This window comes from Rhipicephalus microplus, chromosome 5 (genome assembly GCF_043290135.1).
Source record: "Rhipicephalus microplus isolate Deutch F79 chromosome 5, USDA_Rmic, whole genome shotgun sequence".
Lineage (NCBI taxonomy): Eukaryota > Metazoa > Arthropoda > Arachnida > Ixodida > Ixodidae > Rhipicephalus > Rhipicephalus microplus.
Window position 1 is genome coordinate 178,092,177 of NC_134704.1, and position 20,101 is coordinate 178,112,277.

Below are 20,101 nucleotides of genomic sequence, written 5' to 3' on the forward strand. Positions count from 1 at the left end.
TTTACCCGCCTTACTGCGAGGAATTTTATGGTCCTTATACAGCCGCTTATCACAATCATTGTCCATAATTTTAGTAAGATGAACTGGCGCTCTTTGGCCGTGAAATGGCCCTTGCGCCATAAAACATCAAACATCATCATCGAAGTTCACAGGAACCACAAAAAACTTTCGCTTCAAACCTGACAGTTCTCATAGAAAATAGTCTGTCACCTTCTCTTGCCGAAACTGGCTGCAGCTTGCAAGTTTTCCAAGTACTACACATGTCAAAGTGCTTCTTCAGCATTGCCTTCTTTAGCAAAACATAAAAGCTGCAGAGCAAGAGCAAGACCCACAGCAACATCTGCAGCCGAACCATCTGTACAATTTTTTTGTTAGTGAACCGCATGTATCGACGTTGCTGTCCTCAGCAACGAGTTTTTCAAAATAGACGTCACTACGAATAGCCCCAAAACTATTGCCGTCGAGTTCGCCTGTTTGCACTTGATGAAATTCAAGAGCGAGTTAGGCTGTACTTTCGTGCAATATCTTGCTTGCTGGTGCCTCCACGGTCAACTTTTTTTAAGACTTTCGACGCCAGGTCAAGCATTTGGTAGGGGCTGCGAGTTGCCATTATCAAACGTCACCACTACAACACTCAAAATCAGTTGTGGAAATACGTGCAAAATCAACCCACAGTGCATTGGTGGGCTAGTTGGTTTATCATGCTATGTTGGCTTATCATGCTATGAACAGCGCAACTGGGCACTGGGCATGGACAGAGCAGGACACTCACACTCATACAGCACTGTGTGTGTGTTTGAGGGTTCTTTTCCGCCAGCGTCCAGTCTTGCTCTTCTGACGTTGACCAGACTTCAACCAAGCGCGCAGCTAAAGCACTCGACCACCGCTCAACACATCAAAATGAAAGACCTAGTTAGCCGATGCAATCACTGCAATGCCTCAGCGTTAACTAAACATGATGTCCGCTTCATGAACCGTGGCACTGCGGGCAGTGGCAGTGGTGGCTACAGTGCGGTCCAACAGCTGTCTTGGCGGTCTTGGCATATGAAAAATTTCCCATTTTATTGAAAAGTTACGGTCGCCTTGAGGCTCTCGTCTGAAAAATAACTTCTAATTAACCAACATTAAGGGCTTTTAACTTTGTATTATCGAGCACTTTTTCCCATAGGCGTGCATGTGAAGTTGATGGGACCACTTGTTGATTTATAGTTAAATGAGAATTCCAATTAATGGCTTCAAATGATGAGGAGTCGACTGTATAGCGCTACGCTACTGTGGCCGGCGCATGTGCTAAATCCTAACATTATCTGGACACGGTCTCTGTTGTGGCGGGCCAAGAGTGTGCACACCTAAATTATTTTTTATACACCGTGCCTAAAACTGATGTAAACACAAGCGCTGCAATACAGTGCATGTGTTTGCACCATCCGTGTGTGTGATTGTGTCCTCTGTGCACTGCTTCATCTCTATCATGGCTCAACAACTAACTCATCAGTACAGATTTGCCTTAAATTGGATATTGGTTACAAGCGGAGTCATTGCGTTATAGGTACTGACAACAATTTAGAACATGTCATTTAGAACATGACGGTGGAAATCTTAAAGATAGTAAGTGCTAGTGATAAGTAGGTACACCTGTTGGAAATCATTAAGTTGGAAATATAGTTTAACCCTTTGTGTGCTATAATTTTCAGTGAATTGGTAATTATGAGGAATCAATTTAGTATGCATGTGCCAATGGGCTAACTATCCTATCCAAATTTAATAAATAAGCTGGCAACACTGTCTGGTGTGCAATCTTTGACATATAGTTGTCAAATGGAATCATGCTCTGCTTTAAACCCCATTGCACAGTTTTTTTTTTTTTCAAATACTGAACGACTATTTTTTTATGTGCATGTGCCTACGTGTGCTCGGAGATTTCATTGACAAGGTGCTACAATAGTGCAGTAAAACCTCATTAATATGAACTCAGTTATTTCAAAATCCCCCTTAACTTGAATGATTTCTGCAGTCCCATATATTGAAATGTAAGTTTGAGTGGATAATTTGAAGCAGCAGCCGGCACCAGTCCGGTTAATTCGAAAACTTCAGGTGCCATGTGCCAGTTCCAGATCCCGATTTCGCCGCAAATCCATGGAAACGACGGCCCTTAATAGCCCCTAGGCAATGCAATGTAGGGATACTAATGAGTGGCAGCTGAAGCACCCCAGTCTCGCTACTTGCAGTGCAAAAAAAAAAGTGGTCAATCAAAACAAACACCTGTGGAAAATTAGATGTGCTTCACTGGAACACAGCGGTGACACGCGGGCAGTTTCTTCGCATGTTTCTCGCAGCGTCAGCGGATCATGGTTCTCTTTTGTTTGTGGGATTGTCAAGAAATTAATAAAGGACAGTTTGGCAAAATCGCGATATATGCGAGCCTCCGATTGCCGATTGCTCCAGCAATTTGCATCTTTGCACTGCTGGCGAAGTTTCTGCCAGCAACACCTGCTTCGAAAACCAAGTTTAAAAGTTGCAAAGATCATCTTTTGTAGCCAAAACACATTGCGAGCTTCATCATACTAGCCATTATTAAATTCCTAATTATAACAGAAAGACTGTGCGAATGCTTGCATCATAATGTGCTGTTGCAGCAAAGAGCAGGCGTCATGCTGCCCTCATGTCGCTACTGTGTTGCAGTAAAGATGTCTTGTTTTCCGCAGGTGCACATTCTGTTTGATCACGAAATAATTTTGTTTAATGCGAAGCATGTCTTAGCAAACTTCAACGACTTTGATCATATCTATCTACCTATCTAGCCGCTTACGTTGGGGTGCTCTCGTGGTCACCGCCTTAACTTGGCATGAAGCAAAATTAGCATGGGAGGGTAAGATGGTTTGACGAATACGATGCGCTGGTCAAGACATCAATAATGTCACAATGCCGTCCCGTACATCATCAAACGTTTCTTGCCAGACTGTGTCACATACTTTCGGGTGGCTATGTGCCGCTTTTATGCGAATATGTGCCACAGGTGATTGACACTTACAATCTACTCAGGAACAACGAGAACACACATGGGCAATTTTAAATTTTCCCTGAAATGGTTTCTTTACATTTCACATTTGATTAGACCACACTACTGGAGCAAATCATTGGCACCAGAGTTCATTCTAAACACCCATTTATTAACGGAGCTACGAGTACTAGAAAAGTACCCTCCTCCTTAGCTCCGCTTTTCACCCTCAGCTGCCCTGAGCTCTTCCTTCGAGGGCTTGGGGCTAAGCTCTGCTTTCACGGCGCCTGCGTCACAATGTGGCATGAGACCGCATACGCGTAAATCCTGCCGCCGATCCAATATCGGCAGTCTGTGCTGCGCATTACGAAGACGATCAGATTAGCTGGAAACAATGACGTCAGTCGGCAGAGCGTGTTGCTTGGTGTATGAGCGGTTGAAAACGTGTTTGGCCGAGTCGCAGTGATATGCAGCGATCTAGAGCGATTTGCAGCTTTAAAGCATTGTAATAATTTACAAAGTTTATGCAGAGAGCTCAAATCGGTCTCTAAATTATCCTTGAGACTTTGTCTACCGGCCCTTTGTGTTTGTAAAATATCGTCAAAACCGTTTCAGGGTCTCTTTATCGCGTGAGCGTTAAGAAATAACCGACATCGGTAGCGTTGACCCGACAAATGCAAAGAATAAATTTTAGGGTCCCAGCAGGAATCAAACTCAAGCATTCTGCGTGGTAGTCAAGCAATCTACCACAGAGCTACGCCAGGTCTCGGAATTACTTTTCAAATAGACGCTAATCTTCATGAAACGTCAATAGCAGTTGCAGTGGTGCCTACCCAATTTTATAAACATTGCATATGGACTCTTTTGACACAGCCGTCATGTCGGGTTAACGTTAATTGTGGTTAGTTGCCATGTGCTGAAGTTGTTTTATGTAGCAGTGTCCAGGGCCAGCATCCTCGCGAGCATCAGCGCTTCATATCAGCTTCTGGTGTTGCTAATACTCATGTTCGTGTTGGCCTCGTTGCACAAGTGCAAACAACTGGTTATATAGACATGTGGAACTCTTCAACATATGTCTCTGCATGTAACATTTGTACATGTATTTAGCGTTATTTCATGTCGTGTCGCTCAATAAAAAAATTGCAACAAGGTCACCTTCCCTCCGTATGCTTCGCATAACGTAGATTTCCAGACGGGTGGGATCTGCCGAATTTTTTTTCAGTAACAGCAGTGAGGCCCACCATTCCTCCATGTTCGTGGCAAAATTTTAAGACCAGATATTACTGGAAAACATAACCTTTTGAGCCGCAAGGTAGCCGGCACAGCCATCAACCAGCACTGATTATTTTGAACAGTTCTAAGTTCTTTGCATCCCACTTCTTAAATGTTCTTTTGATTTGAAAACTCTCTTAATATGAAAATTTCTTGTGGCCCCAGTGACTTCAAATTAACGAGGTTTTACTGTAGTTGTTGGGACTTGCTGTCTGCATCTGGCTTGCATTTTATGCTTTATGCACATTTGTCTGTCTGCGATCTGACTATGTTTTTCTCTCCTGTCTTTTTTCAGCTACCTTCATGCCAAGAACATCATTCATAGAGACCTTAAATCAAACAGTATCCTTTTTGTTTGTTTTGCAATATGAAAGGTCTAGGTGCAGCCCAGCATATAAGCTGGCAGTACAAGGTTTTAAGCTTTAAATGCGAGGGCAATATGTCCATTTAACATTGAAGTGGGTTTTTTTTTTTTTTTTTTGAAAGCTGTGTTTATGTTGTACAGCACCCCTCCACTGCAATGATAGTACCTTTACAAAGAGATTACATTCGGACTAATATGCAACCCTTGATTCATTTCCAATACTTTGAAATTTCCAATAATTTAAATTCGAATACGTTCCCTCAAACAGCTTTTAGAGTTTTGTCAGCGTTTGGACTAAAGCATCATTGCCATGCGCACCACAAATTTAGCGACACACCATGTACCAAGGCCGCTGCAGACATTTATATCGTACCTTCCGTGTCACCCCTGCCTTGCCTCCTCAACTCATGAGACAAACTGACATTGCTGGTAATTCCAGAGCTCTCATGAACGCACACACCAATTTAAACTTCGCCCAGTCGTGACCGACACGTTGCACACAATCTCATTGACCATAGCCCAGTGCACCCGGCAGCACGCATGCCATCTGGCAACAGCGATGAAGTTTGGGGCGTGCTGGACATCTCCTCCGACAGAGCCCCATTAAGCCTGGGTGACAACGTACTTCCAGGGGATGTCGCATGGCAGTGATATGATAGCTGCGCCAATTGCACCAAACTTCGCCTTAATAATAATGCTGCTACATGCTGCTACATTTTGCACCAAAGTTGCGCCAAACATGTTGTTTTTATATTTCGAAAACGAAACTACAATCTCTCGAGGTCTAAATACTCTAGCATGAGTCGATCCTCACGTGCACACACTACACTGCTGCGGCTGTGAGTACGCATAGAGTAAGGAAAATAGTGCACTTGTGCAGTGCTGGTCGAAATACCTTTTTATTACGTACACCATAAACCACTTACATTACATAAGTCGCTAAAGGAAAGAATATACAGTAGACTCGCGATAACTCAAACTCTCATAATTCATACATTTAGTTAATTGAAATAAAATTCAAATTTTTGGTAAGACCTCTACTCTTTCACTGTATTTAAAGAACCCTTAATTAAATCTCACCCATTTGGTTAATTCATACTTTTTGAGGTTCCATACCAGAAAATATCTGCTGCTTTCCCACTGCTATTTAAAAATTTGCATGCTTTATATAATAAGTCTAGAAAAGGAAAATAAGTGTCTTAGGCCTTCAAGGAAAAAGCTTTTACTGCTAAACTAATGTTTGAAATGAAGCACATGCATGGTAAACCACGATTCTTCTTAACTGGCATAAAGAGCTTTGTGCTGAAGGCACATATACGGTAGCAAAGAAGCAGCTGGCAATTCATGATTTCTTTAAAAGGTCTGATCATCAGTAAATGTCCAATAAACTTGTGGACCTTACACCTCTGCTTTCTGTTCATTGAATGCAGTTAGAGTTTAAAAACGCTTAATAAGTTCTTAGATCCGATAAAAGCAATGCCTAATCGTAATGTGCAGTGTCACCTCACCCACAGTAATATATCTGAGAACTTCTGATTATTCAAACAGAATTCAGAGGTCCCTTCGAGTTCGAGTTTACGAAAGTCGACTGTATGCCATCTAAGCAAAACACCATTCTCTAGAAACTGCAAAGGTGCAAGATTTGTCGGACCAGCAGCCGCACTATTTCGAGAATCGAGTCGTGCAGCAGGGAGTAAAATCTCATCCCCTTAAATTTGCAAATGTTGAAAAGTTAAGATCGCAGGCCTGCTGTGCCGGCAAAACTAACGCAGAAAAAGGAACACTGTTGCAGGAACTCCCCGACTATCTTTTCAGAGCTTCTTGTCCGGATTTCCCCACAGAATGCAACCAATTTTCCACTTGCTGTAGGCACAATGTCCTAAGCATTTGCGACTGCCAACCACAACTCGTATGTAGCACATGAACTAATCACGCCTTCATTTTTATAAACGATGCGAGTCGCTGCTTTCATGATCGAAAAGTTGTTTTAATATATCTACCGCATTTCAGAATTAACCACTGCAAAGCATTTCGTTGACTGTACGAAACTGCACATCCGCGGCTGCTACCGATGAGGCGGTTTATGTGATTGGTGCTCATTAGGTCAAGCCTGCAGCTGCCCCAGGAAGTTTTCCCTAGTAAACGTTGGATCGGGTGCAGACGAGGTAGCATTTACAAGCTCAAACGAGTGTAGCAGGTGCCGAACGAAGTTTGGGAAGTGGTACGGGAGAATAGCTGCGACAACTAAAGCTTGCTAAGCTTAATTGTAAGTCTGCCTGTAGGTGGGAAAGCGAGCCCGCATTGCGAATCGTTTTCGTTTGTGGAACAGCGCCTTCATTGACTGTTGAATTCAAGTCGCACGCGCGATTTTGCGCTCTATGACAGCAGTGACCATTTTCTGACACGGATGGTGGCTATAGGGAGCCATATTGCAGCTGTGCTGGCTGCTAATCACATGGGTTTAGCCCCGCCTACCGCGTCTGCACCGAGGAGCCGCCGCTGCCTCAAATCCATGTCCACCAATCAAGACAATCTGTGCAGTCGTCATGCCGAGTTTGCCTGCCATGGTGCGAGCAAAGTGCCAGTGACGATAGGCCTGCGCCAGATTTGTGGATTTGCCTTAAGTGCATTAAAAGCCCTACATTGAAAATTAGAATATCAACGTTTACTAGGCGATATGTTAAACAAGGTGGTCAATAAAATAGCGAGGCTATGACTATCTGCTTCTGTTGGATACCTAGTCACATGGAGGTTCCGGGAAATGAAATGGCCGGTGAGTACGCTTCTTTGGGCGCAGAAACCAGTTATAAGGATAAAAGTTCCTTCTAAAGATAGCCAGCGAATATTCGTTTGGCTCTATCGAAACGGCAACAGCATTGGGACAGCTTCATAAACAATAAGCTTTGTTTAGTTAAGCCCCTAATAGGTGAGGATAAAACCTCTAGTCGTCAAGAACGTTACATTGAGGTTATATTAGGCCGACTGTGAATAGGGCACACGCATGTCACGGAAAACTACCTGCTGAGAAAGGAACACCAACCAACACGCAAAAGATGCCGAGAACGATTAACAATCATACATATCCAAATCACACGCCCTTAACAGAAAGGATGAGAGATTTCCACAAATTATACAAACCCCGAAACCCTTACACCTTAGTCTAATTCTAGGAGATGAGCTACTCGTTCCATTGTGTAATGTTTTTAGTTTTCTAAGGGCAACTGGCTTTTTGGGTAAACTGTTAAACTGTGCACTCTTAACTACTCCTTACTTAACCACTTGTGACAGGCGCAACATAGATAGAGCTGCTTTTGCACCATTAAAATGAAATAACCAACCAACAACTTAGTCTTTCATCTTGGGGGGAGGGAAAAGCAGCAGATATTTTCTGGTATGGAACCGGAAAAAGTATGAATTAACCAAATGATGAAGTTTGAATCAAGAGGCTTTTAAATAAAAGAATGGAGAGCCAACCCAGAAATTTAATTTTGTTTGAATTAACCGAAAGTAGGAATTATCAGAGTTTGAACTATCGCAAGTCTACTGTATTAGCCAAAAATAAGTGAAGTTACTAGAAAATGTTATTTTTTAAACTTGTCAAATATATTTTTTAAAATTATGTATCTCTACCAGTTTTTTGCGTATGTGCCGTATTTGTTCGCATAATTTGCACACTTTTTTTAGCAATTCTGGAGGATCCGAAAAGTGTGCGCAAATTATGCGGGGATTTTACGAATGCATACGAAAAAATGTGCAATAGTCCTAATACGCAAAGAGTTTATAATTAAGAAAATAAAATAAATTGGATCACGAACGAAGTGCACTTTCTTGTCAGATTCGGTAACGCCCGGTCTAGTCAAAATCGCTCATGGAGAGGTCCAGTTGAGAATCATTGCAGCAGCTGCCACCGTCCTCCCAAGCGCATTGCCGTCAGTTCTGTCCAGCATGTTCGAATGTGTCGTTTTCTTGAAGCTCTTTTCCACAGTGCAGGGAGAAACAAGATCCCAGGGCACGGCGATACGGGAGGACCTAAGCGTTCACACATAACTGAAAAGTCCTTCTTCAACGACATAAAACTTGTATCAGCAAGTGCGCACTCTTTCTTCCATACCGATTACGCCGTTGGTCACACATTGGAAAACTTCACGCTGAAGTGCTTGGCGATGGCACGATTCCCGTTTTCTTCGGTGAACTTCACAACAGCAAGCTTGAATTTTGCTACTGTATTGCATTGGAAGAGAATAGTGAAAACGCGAAAGACAGATGGTGAAACATAAACTTCCGAAATCAACCATGCGTGCGTTACAGCGCGGACGCAGAACTACGGGAACAGTTCGCACAACAGGCCCTCGCACTCCTCTGGTGCCGAGAGTTGTCTGTGCCGTGATGTGAGCGTGCATTCATGCGGCGGTTTGAGTGTCAACAAGTTTGAGTGTTTGTGCACGGCATTATATGGACTCTAATTCAGGGAAGTCTTTGGAAAAAAGTGCCTTCGCACTTACAGCCCATTTCACTGTGGTCGCCTGATAGGCCGGCTGCACGCCTGTCCAAACAATTCATAGCTCCACAGTCTCTTCGTACATATGCTGGCGAGTTAGCTGCTGAGTCGGGTAGCGCAAAATGTTGGTGTGTGTGTGTGTGTATATATATATATATATATATATATATATATATATATATTTTTTAAAGCTGACAAATTATTAAGGGTGCACAAATTATGCAACGGCGCAAATTATGCGAGTAAATATGGTAACTCAAGTGGCATGACACACTTGCAAGGGCACTCATCAGCACAAGCCCACGGACCTGGTATGCAAATGGCGAACTTGGTGCTGTCTGCAGAGCATTCGAAATGGGGGAACTCAAGAAAGCGCTGGTTTCAACATGAAGATGATAAACGTGGTAGGTGCGGGGCCCCGTTAATACTGTTTTGGATCTGAAGTTTGGTCAGGAAGCCGAAAAAAATCAAATGCTGAAGACTCTTAATGTCTAAAATTCCAGACGTTCATATGCATTGACATCTACGTGGCAGATTTGGAACTCTCTAACTTGAAGGGAGCACGCCCTTGTTTGCCACATCAATTGGGCTTCTGCAGAAGTTGATTGATTAATTGATATGGGTTTAATGTCCCAATACACTCATATGATTATAAGAGACGCCGTAGTGGAGGGCTCTGGAAATTTCGTCCACCTGGGGTTTTTTAACATGCATCCAAATGGGACCACATTGGCCTACAGCATTTTCGCCTCCACTGGAAATGCAACTGCTGCAGCCGGGATTCGATCCCGCGACCTTTGCGTCTTGCACAGAGGACGAGGAGGAGGGCTTGAGGAGGCAGCATTTTTGTGTTTCACATGTAATGCGTTGTCAGCAACACTTTGGAAGCACCAAATCATGCACATGAGTAAAGTTTGGCCTCTGCATTGCCTTATTTTTGATAATGCACCACCCATCCAACGCTTCATCAACCTAGCAAAAAGAAACACTTTCGCATTGCTATCTCATAAGATAATGCTTAGAAATCCCCTCCTACCTTTTTTTCGGCAGTTTCTCTTAGAAAAAATATTTGAGAAGTATTTTAAATATATTCGATTCAAACTGCACAGATCTAATGCAAATGTACAAATTTTCAGCAGTGGTGTATCTATCTTGGAAGTTGAATTTTGGGACAAGAAAGCGTGAACAATAAGAACTCTCTCTGATGCTCATCCAAAGAATATGTTCATTGGTTTATTTTAAGTTGCACAATCACAGCTGATTGCAACGCTGTTAGTGCAAGTTGCGAGTTACTTGTTTGCTGCCTCTGTCACTGGGGTTTTGCTGAGTGAATATGCCTCCATGTGCAGTCTCTGAAAATTGCTCATCCAAAGAATATGTTCATTGGTTTATTTTAAGTTGCACAATCACAGCTGATTGCAACGCTGTTAGTGCAAGTTGCGAGTTACTTGTTTGCTGCCTCTGTCACCGGGGTTTTGCTGAGTGAATATGCCTCCATGTGCAGTGTTGGTTGCACATCTAAGCAGTTGTTGTGCCTTGACCCGTTTGTGTTTAGACATATTCCTCCATGATGACCTGACTGTGAAGATTGGTGATTTTGGCCTAGCCACAGTGAAGGCGCGATGGAGTGGCTCCCAACCATTCAGCCAGCCAACTGAGTCTATCCTGTGGATGGTGAGTGTGAATCAGCAGCATACTCTGCTGTGCAATGCAAAGAGCATGAGATTTCTTGGACATGCATTCTTGCATGAATCCTGCTGCCATCATGAAAAGGAGGTAGTATAGAAACAAGACATATTTTGCCTATAAATTTGTTGTCTCTGGCATATATGTTGAAAAAAGAAATGAGTGTATAACTTGTTATTGCAGTTTTCTTAATCCTTAGCAAAGTCATACTTCTTCTGAAAAAAAAAAAAAAGAGCTCTCATGGTAATTTTTTGTAAACTTGTAATTAATGAAATTTTAAATCTTCAGAACAAATAGAAACTTTGAGGTGCTGTTTGTGATTATACCAGGTACGGGTACTTTGTGCACATCTTTGTAAATTTATGTGGTGATGTATCAAGCTGCATATTGATTTTAAGGTGGAGTACTTGTTATTTTAGCATCTAGTGGTAGCACAGATTCCACTTCATCATCATTGGAGCAATAAAAAAAAAAAAACGGGTTATACAAAAGGTCATTTTTGTTTTCATCCCCAACATCGCACTGCACCTACATCCTAGATGCTTTGGCCACATCACTCCTGGCTTAAGCCGGTCATGGTAATAGTATTGTCATCTGGTTAAGAGCTGTCGTTTGTCACTTTCAACACAGTGCTAGGTTCGTTCTAGTAGAGCCAGCAGCCACTGCAATAGAAGGCACCATGCGCCGCTACAGTTGTACACTACGTACTTCTTTACTTGCTAGCTTAGCTGCTGTGCTAAGGCCTGCACTGACTACTTCTCTATTACCCTCTCATTCCTTGTGCTGCTTGCTTATAACTAGATGCCACAGCCTTGGTGATATTTAATCACATCACATTAGAAAATGCAGCACCTCTTTCCTAGCGTACAACTGTGCTTATAAGATGATGTGACTGGAAAATGTCAGCCGCTAATTTAGCCAGAGCGACTGATGCTAGTCAGTCTCGTAACTGCCTTAAAGTGATGTTGGGTATGTCTTACAGAATTGCATCACACAGCTTCGTCATGCAGCTTGCCGTCCCATGCTGTAACAATACTAGTAGCATATCTCGTGGCTGATGCTGTTATTGCGAAGCCACAAGGGTGTTCGATGACCGCAGTCTGTGGTAGCCCGCAGATATGACTGGACTTGGACTTTAATGCGTAGCAGCCAGACAGAGTCTCAGAGTTGAAAGGTAATGAGAGGAAGGTTTTACAAATGTAGCTGTACAGCCAGCCAGATCAACATAGTTGACGGGGGCTGCCTTGTTGTAACAGTGAGTCTACATGACCTTTAAGTATAGCCCCATGACATCATGTATGTGCCACCTGTGGCACATACGCCCTTAGGGTGAAAGCAGAAGAGAACATTGCTTTGGTATGGTTCTGGTTGCACTCTTTGTTGTCTCATTTTGCTGCAATGTTACTGCTGTAGCTTCAATCTTTGTTTCAAAGTTCATCCACAGCATTTCAAAGCCAGAATGACTGTCCCTCGTAATATATTCAAACAAGGGTATTCCCAAAATCTTGTCCTCTCTTCAGTCCTCCGTTCAGTGGTTCTTCCATGGCCTTGGAAAGATGTAACAAATCCTTTTCTCATGTGAATGCAATTCATTTGCAGTGGTGAGGCTGCATAATTCACCATTAGTTGTGGTGTTGACCACTTGCAAGGACACAGGGGTTCCCATGTTGGTCTTCCATGGCATATCCTTCAGCATTTTTTGCAAGCTGTCTTGACTTGGTATACATTCACATAGGTTTTCAATTAAATTGAATTTGAGAATAGTACCTGTCCCATCTACATCTTTTTGTGTCTGTCTTTCACATTTTAGGTATTTCATGCATTATAATTTTTTTAGTCTGCCCAACCTGCAGCACTTGTCAGTTACCTTTGCTGAACAGTTCTCAGCTTGCAGTTGTCATGAACAGAACCTGAAATAGTTCTTCGCCTCGGTAGATCAGCAGCAACGGTGCTCGGCTGTTCTTTCATACTGCCATTACATGTACACTAGACTTCTGGAATGTCTGATGCAAGGGTACATTAACAACCAGCCGTTGTTAATGCACCCTTGCATCATTTTCTGTGTTTTTGTATTTCTCTTTGCTTCCTAAAAGTGTTAATTTCGTGCTAGATACACGTACCCTCTCATGCACTCTTTGAACTTCAGTATTTTCAAATAATAATTCGGAGAGCTTCGAACAGGTTAGGCCCTTTCATCTGGTTGGGACACCCTGCAAGACCCTCTTGCTTGGCTTATTTGGTCTGCTTTTAAGGCCGGTGGATTGCTTTCTCATGCGAGCATCAAGAAAATCAGCAGCAGCACTTGCTTTAGGCCACAGTGGAGAGGGCAGGCTCACATCCATCTTGTCGAGGTTTTTAAACTCTGGTCTGGAGGCTGGGCATTGAACTTTAGCATCCGTGACTTTGAAGCTTTGCTCCTTCATTCAAGCTGGAAGTGATTGCTTATTGGCCAACTTTCATCACAGGCCAACTCCGCTTAGCCATCTGCTGTCCATTCACCATTGATTATGATCTTTCGAGCCGACAAAAGACTGTTCTCAAAGCAGTCACTAAACATGTAGTACCACTGCTGGGCTCTAACTCCATGACATACATTCAATCCCAGCCTAGGCTTCGTTCACTTAGTTTTGTGGACATTAGCATGTTCACTGCATTGTGGGTCACCGGTGGGTCATAGCCTGTGCCTACGCGCCTCCCTTATGTGGCTGTGAGTTTGTGTGCTGCATTCATCTGCTTGCAATATGACTCTTGGATGCGGAGGTATGATTTTCTGTTGCAGGAGGATACACACGCCCAGGAGAATACTTGTCTCATGTTAAGTGCTATGACCCACCGGTGACCCATGAGCGGGAGGAGCTCTCCATCTTGTGCTATAGGCTGAATTTTGAAATTGCAACTAATGTATATTGTCTATCATGGGACGCGAGGTGGCGTGATCGTTGCTAACGAACCGAGTGGTGATCCTTTTCCTCCATTGTGTTGCTTGCAAACTTCTTCAGCAGTTTATGGAATAGGTGTCGTTGCACTAAGTGTAGAAGTTTTCCCTGCTGCTCCAGAGCTTTTCAGCATGCCTAATGGAGGCTTGGGCCTTGTACAGGCACAAAATAAATTGCAGCACCAAGGAAAAAAACCAGCTTATCACAGAAATTGATTTTGTGTTTCTTTTGTGGCAAGAACGTTGTACTTTAACATCGATTCATGCAAAGAAGGCAGGAAACAGCTTTGCATCTTTCAAATCAATACACCAAACGGCCGCTACAGAGTTGGTAGCGCCATTTGTTAGAGCAGAAGATGGGGGCATATTTGCGCCTCCCACTGGTGAGTAACAATGTACCTTGCCCAATGGCATACTGGTGGGTCACTCCGCACTGAAAAGCAAACAAACAAAAAGCAGGCTGCAGTTACTGCGTTAGAAGCGCTTCAAAGTAGTCCAGTGCCCCTCCACTGTTGCTTGCCTTGTAATGGAATTGTGGTCGGAAACCTTGGAATTAATTTTTTCCTAATTCGTTTGATCTGCACTGTTTGCAAATGTGTCAATGTGAGAATTGCATTCGAATAAGAAAGCACTTCTACATGGGTCAGTGTTATGTTTGTCGTTACTTTCACCATACAACTTTTTCTGTCACGATTGTGCAGGCTCCCGAAGTGATCCGCATGAAGGACCCAAACCCATACTCATTCCAGTCGGACGTGTATGCCTTTGGCATTGTGTTATACGAGCTCATCACTGGCCAGCTGCCTTACTCCCACATCAACAACAAGGACCAGGTACAGTGCAGATTTTGATAGATTGAGCTTTGCATTTCTGATGAGGTGCCTGTGCTCTGCAGATCCTGTTCATGGTGGGTCACGGCCTGTTGCGTCCAGACCTGAGCATAGCTCGCAAGGACACGCCAAAGGCTCTGATTCGTTTTACCGAGGACTGCATCAAGTTCAACCGAGATGAGCGACCCCTCTTTCGACAGGTGGGTGCACCGTCACCATTGACAACTAAATTTTCAGCTATCCATGCAGTCTTTTCTTTTCCACAATAGCCACTTGTCAGGGTTCTAAACTTTTCTTGAATTAGATGAAACTGCACATTTGAACATAGTGATCTTAAATATGTAAAACAGGACATAAAAGACGAGGAACAGGATCCGACCAGCATTGTGCATTTTACTACATACAGCAGAGGTCAGCATGCGTGCACTGAGATTCGCAACATGTTGAGGCTGTTAGGGGAGCTTCTCATTTTCTGTGTGTAACATAGACCAGGACTGAATTAACACAAGATTGTGACATAGTATTTATCTATTTATTTACTGAAAAAAAAAAAATGGGAGACCCTTAAGCTTCACCTTTAAGAGTTGAATGCGATAGCGAAATCCGGCCCCCAGTGCGCCCTTCAACCGCTAAGTGCATACTTATTAATATGTTTTGTTACATACACACACACACCCATGCACACAGTAGATTGTACCAGCGTGCTTGCGCAAATGGTACATACAGGTTTTTAATCTAAAGCAAGAGTCACATGGCCTCCAAGATACAGGCTGTGTGCTTGCCATCTCGGAGGCATTAAAAAGTACAGTGCCTCACAGATGGCAGCACATTATCTAGCGTTTGCTGTTTGCTTGATCAACACCTCTGGAAAGGCATGATATGTTTTCCACTAGATGGATAGAGTTGTCCATTTTTAGAGCTGTTTGAAAGTTCCTGTGTGTTTTTAGCGGCGAGGGCTGCACTATCCTGGCCTTTTTTGGCATACCGTATAGTGCGGAATATAGGTCGAGATTTTTTCCAAAAAATTTCGCTAAAAAGTCACCCCTCGACCTATATACCGGCCCTTGGCATAAACAAAGTGATCGTCTGGCAACAGGGAGTGTCGCATGTTTTTTGGGCATCAGCATCGACATCGCCTCCATGGGCCGACGCCTCTGCCGACGCCATTTTTCTTTTCTTGTTCATTTCGTGTTCGTAGAGAGTGGCGACTTTTACTCTGCGACCAGCTATGAATACCGGGACGCGGCGCCAGTTCACCGCCGCGTTTAAAAGAAAAGTTATAGAATTCGCGGAAGTGAATGGCAACATGGCGGCACAGCGGCAGTTTGGAGTGTCCGAGAAAAGCGTCAGATACTGGCGCAACCAAAAATCCAAACTGTCAGTGTGTAACGCGAGGAAGACGTCGTTTCGCGGTCGCCGAGCTGTGCACCCGGAACTCGAGGACAAAGTGGCGGATTTCGTCCGCGAGTACCGTGCCAAATCCCTTCCCGTGAATGCGGAGCTCATTCGCTCAAAAGCCGTCGAGCTCGCCCGTGAAGCCGGCCTGTCAAAGAAAGACTTCAAGGGATCCATTTATTGGGTCCGTCGCTTTATGCGACGCAAAGGATTTGCGCTTCGACGGCGCACGTCGATATGCCAGAAGCTGCCGGAGATGTACGAGGACAAATTGATAGAGTTTCAACTCTATGTGAACAACCTCCGGCGGCAGCATGGCTACATGCTAGGCCAGATCGGCAACGCCGACGAAACGCCGGTGTGGTTTGACATGCCGTCGTCCACGACTGTTTGTGAACGCGGGGCAAAAGAGGTGAGGCTTTTGTCGACCGGTAGCGAGCATTCGCGCTTCACCGTTATGCTTTGCTGCACGGCCGACGGCAGAAAGTTGCCCCCCTTCATAATCTTCAAGCGGAAGACGATGCCGAAGGAGGCCTTCCCGCGGGATGTCGTCGTCCGCGTCAACGAGAAGGGGTATATGGACGAGGCCCTAATGCGCGAATGGATCCGCACAGTGTGGAACCGGCGGCCCGGAGCCCTCCTGCAGCGCCGGAACATGCTCGTGTTGGATGCATTTCGCGGGCATTTGACAGCATCGGTGAAGGAGAGCCTTCGCGACGGAAGGACGGATCTTGTCGTCATTCCGGGAGGAATGACATCAACACTTCAACCGTTGGACGTCGTCCTCAATAAACCTTTTAAAGACCGTGTGCGTGCGCTGTACACCGAATGGATGGCTGGCGACAACCCGCGGACCCCGACAGGCCGGCTGCGCAGGCCACCTCTCGCGACAGTTTGTGGTTGGGTCTCCGAGGCATGGAGGTCTCTGCCTGAAGAGATGGTGGTGCGCGCATTCAAGAAGTGCTGCATCAGCAACGCTCTCGACGGCACCGAGGACGACATGCTGTGGGAGGCGGCTAGTGACAAGCAGTCGTCGTCGTCGGAGAGCTCCGACAGCTCGGAGGACTGTGAGGACTGACTAAAGTGAAGCAGTGAACGATTCCGCGTTTTTCTTTTTTTTTTTTGCTGGTCAAGGTAAGGGGGTCGACCTATATTCCGCCTCGACCTATATTCCGCATTATACGGTAGTTTGAGGCATCCCAAATGCGCCTACAAATCGCAGAATGGGTTCGTTTTTGTCGTGACACCTGTCGAACAAAATGCGTTAAAGGGGCCCTGAAACACTTTTTCAAGTAACCATGGAAGGAATTCACTGGAAGAGCTTATTGCCTCACGAATTCGATGCCGCAAAAATTTTAAGAATCCGTCCAGTGGGAGTGGAGTCACATGTTACAGTGCACATTAATAACGACAAAGTACTTTGCAAAAAAAAAAAACAGTGCATTGAGTCATGAAACGGATTAGGGTTGCTATCAGAGGCGATATCATCGGGAAGATCATTCTACATGCAGATTGTTTGCGGTAGTGCTGATGTGTTAAACGTGTTCGTATTACCAAAGTTACGGGTGAAGCTGACATGAATATGTTTGATTTGTGGGGTTTAACGTCCCAAAACCACCATATGATTATGAGAGACGCCGTAGTGGAGGGCTCCGGAAATTTCGACCACCTGGGGTTCTTTACGGGCCTACAACATTTCTGCCTCCATCGGAAATGCAGCCGCCGCAGCCGGGATTTGAACCCGCGACCTGCGGGTCAGCAGCCGAGTACCTTAACCACTAGACCACCGCAGCGGGGCTGACATGAATATGTAACCTGGGAGATGTGAGGAGGGGGCGTTTAGTTGTAACAATGATGTTTTGTTACTGGAGACGTACTTATGAAACAGACATAACAACGACACTTGATGATGAACATATAATGTTTCTGGTGAATTGTTGAGTTTAATCTGAGTCACACTGGAATAGTTGCAGTAGATGCTTGAAAGTTAATGGGCAGCTCTTTTCTGAATTGCTTCAAGCACATTAATTTGATAACGAGTGGACAGGGACCAAACTGACTAGTTTATTCAAGTTGTGGGTAAACAAAAGTTGTGTAGGACAGTTTGCGAACGCCAGAGGGCCATTGACGAAGGTTTCGGTGCGTCGTTCACATACCAAGCATGAGACGTCACACAGATGGCCACTCATCAGCAGTTCACCAAAGGGACGCGGGCCTCGTACATATATGCTCACATACCATGTGCGCATATGTGTCATGTAAAACCAAAAAGTTCATTGTACCATTAGGCCAAGGAAAGCAACAGGGACATTCATTGTGTTTTCAATTATAGTGTAGTAATTATTACATAAATTGAAATGAAGTGGACAAGAACACCCTTTTCTTTGGTGAGATCCAATCCCATAACCTTGAAATTATAGCCCCCCTCCTTATGTACTTCTTACTTGGCAAAGATGGTTGGCTTGTTTGATCTTAGCTTGAGCCACATTTGTTGTTAGCACTCACGCACTTTCACTGACATAACAGCATACTATGTGTGGAGTTTCTGGGGGTAACAGAAAAGGGCATACATTAAGCGAGGGAATAAGGTATACAATATGACCTCAAGCTCACTTCAGCTAGCAGGCTGCAGTTATGAAAGTTGTTTCCTGCAAGGGCTGTTGGGACAGTGAAATAGATAGGAGGAGGGGAGTTGTAATCAAAACACAAACTAATGTTGCCATTAAAAAATTGCCTTTCTCATGACTCATCTCAAGCATTTCTTTCATGAGGCAGCCCATGTGTTGAAACAGAATTGTGGAAGAAAAATTATTTCAATATACTTACTGTTACGTGTGAACTGAACATTTGCTGGCAATATTGACATCACAGAGCGTTAAGTTATGAGGCAATCTCATCACAATCTTTCTTTTGTTATTCGTGTAGTGCCCCAATTCTGACGTTGCTTCTTTTATTCTTCCTTAGATGTTGGCCTCACTAGAGTCACTAATGCGGTCACTACCCAAGATCCACCAGAGCACTTCAGAACCCACGCTGAACCGAACCCACCTGCAGTCCGAAGACTTCCTCTACGTGTGCGCCTCACCGAAGACGCCCAGCCAGTTTGGTGCATTTCCTTTTTTCTCCACGACGGGCAACTTCTGAAGCATGTTGTCCTCAACGTGGAAAACGTTGCTCCCTCGTGCTCAACGAGCCTCTCGACGTGAACAGGTTGGATAGGCTTTGGAAAATGTCTGTTGCGTGGAACCTGCTTCGACCGGAGTTCTTTGCCAAGCCGACAGTGTGACACCACGCATGGGCGTGCATAGCACATGGCTCACTTTTTGAGTTTGTGGTGAGGGGTTGATGGCATCGAAACAAGAAGTCCACCAACAATCGCACGTTGGCCAATTGAAGCTGCGAAGTGGCGTATAAAACTGGAGCAGCGAGTGAGGACACAAGCAGGGCTGCAGTGTGCATCTCAAGTTGGTGTGTGCTCAAGTGCACCGTCTATACGTTCTGCCCGTCTGTGCAAGTTGAGGAAAGGATGTCATTGCCAGAACAATGCTGGGATTGTGTCTGTACCGGTGTGTGCAGAGACATTGCTTGTCACACTGGGTGCAGTGGAGCACTGCTCTTTAACTCTGTGATCTGTGTACAGCGAGTGTTGTAACATAGGAAAAAAAAAAAAAACTTATGGTAGGGAAATGTAAAGTGCAACAACAACAATAAAAAAAAAGAACTTCTGGAGAAGACTAAAAGGGAAGAACACAGACTACTGCTTTTAATTAGTGTTGCTTGTGTGCTGTATATTTTAATTCCATTTCCTCCTCATCCTGTGTTGTGTTCTCAAGTCCTGGCAAGGTTCATTGCAACATCGGACGCGCTGTACAACGAGCAGCTTTAGAGTGTGTGCCACGCCTGGGAAACTGCCTGCCGAGAGTTCGTTACCGAACGTTTGGCACAAATGGTGGCTTGTAGAGTGGAGAACCTTTGTGATGCTGAGGGATCTGCATATCCCGAAGAAATCGGAGGGAGAGAGCTGTAATAAACAAATCAAAACAGTTCAGTTGTGAGTAGTAGTGGTTTTGCTGCCTTATGTGCAGTGCCACCGCTGTGCAGAAAGTACAAATTGGCATGCTCA

The 20,101-nt window shown here is 44.4% G+C and overlaps 1 protein-coding gene across 4 annotated transcripts in view; it reads left to right on the top strand.

Moving 5' to 3' along the window:
* Raf (serine/threonine kinase raf oncogene) overlaps positions 1-20,026 on the top strand; it is a 315,639-nt gene extending 295,613 nt beyond the window's left edge. For all 4 annotated transcript variants that reach the window (XM_075896231.1, XM_037424899.2, XM_037424900.2 and 1 more), the window contains 5 exons: positions 4,566-4,612; positions 10,688-10,806; positions 14,455-14,586; positions 14,649-14,783; positions 18,943-20,026. In XM_075896231.1, the coding sequence (XP_075752346.1) occupies positions 4,566-4,612; positions 10,688-10,806; positions 14,455-14,586; positions 14,649-14,783; positions 18,943-19,122 (613 nt within the window). In that variant the 3' untranslated portion in view covers positions 19,123-20,026. The remainder of the gene's footprint in view (positions 1-4,565; positions 4,613-10,687; positions 10,807-14,454; positions 14,587-14,648; positions 14,784-18,942) is intronic.
* Positions 20,027-20,101: the final 75 nt, after the last annotated feature.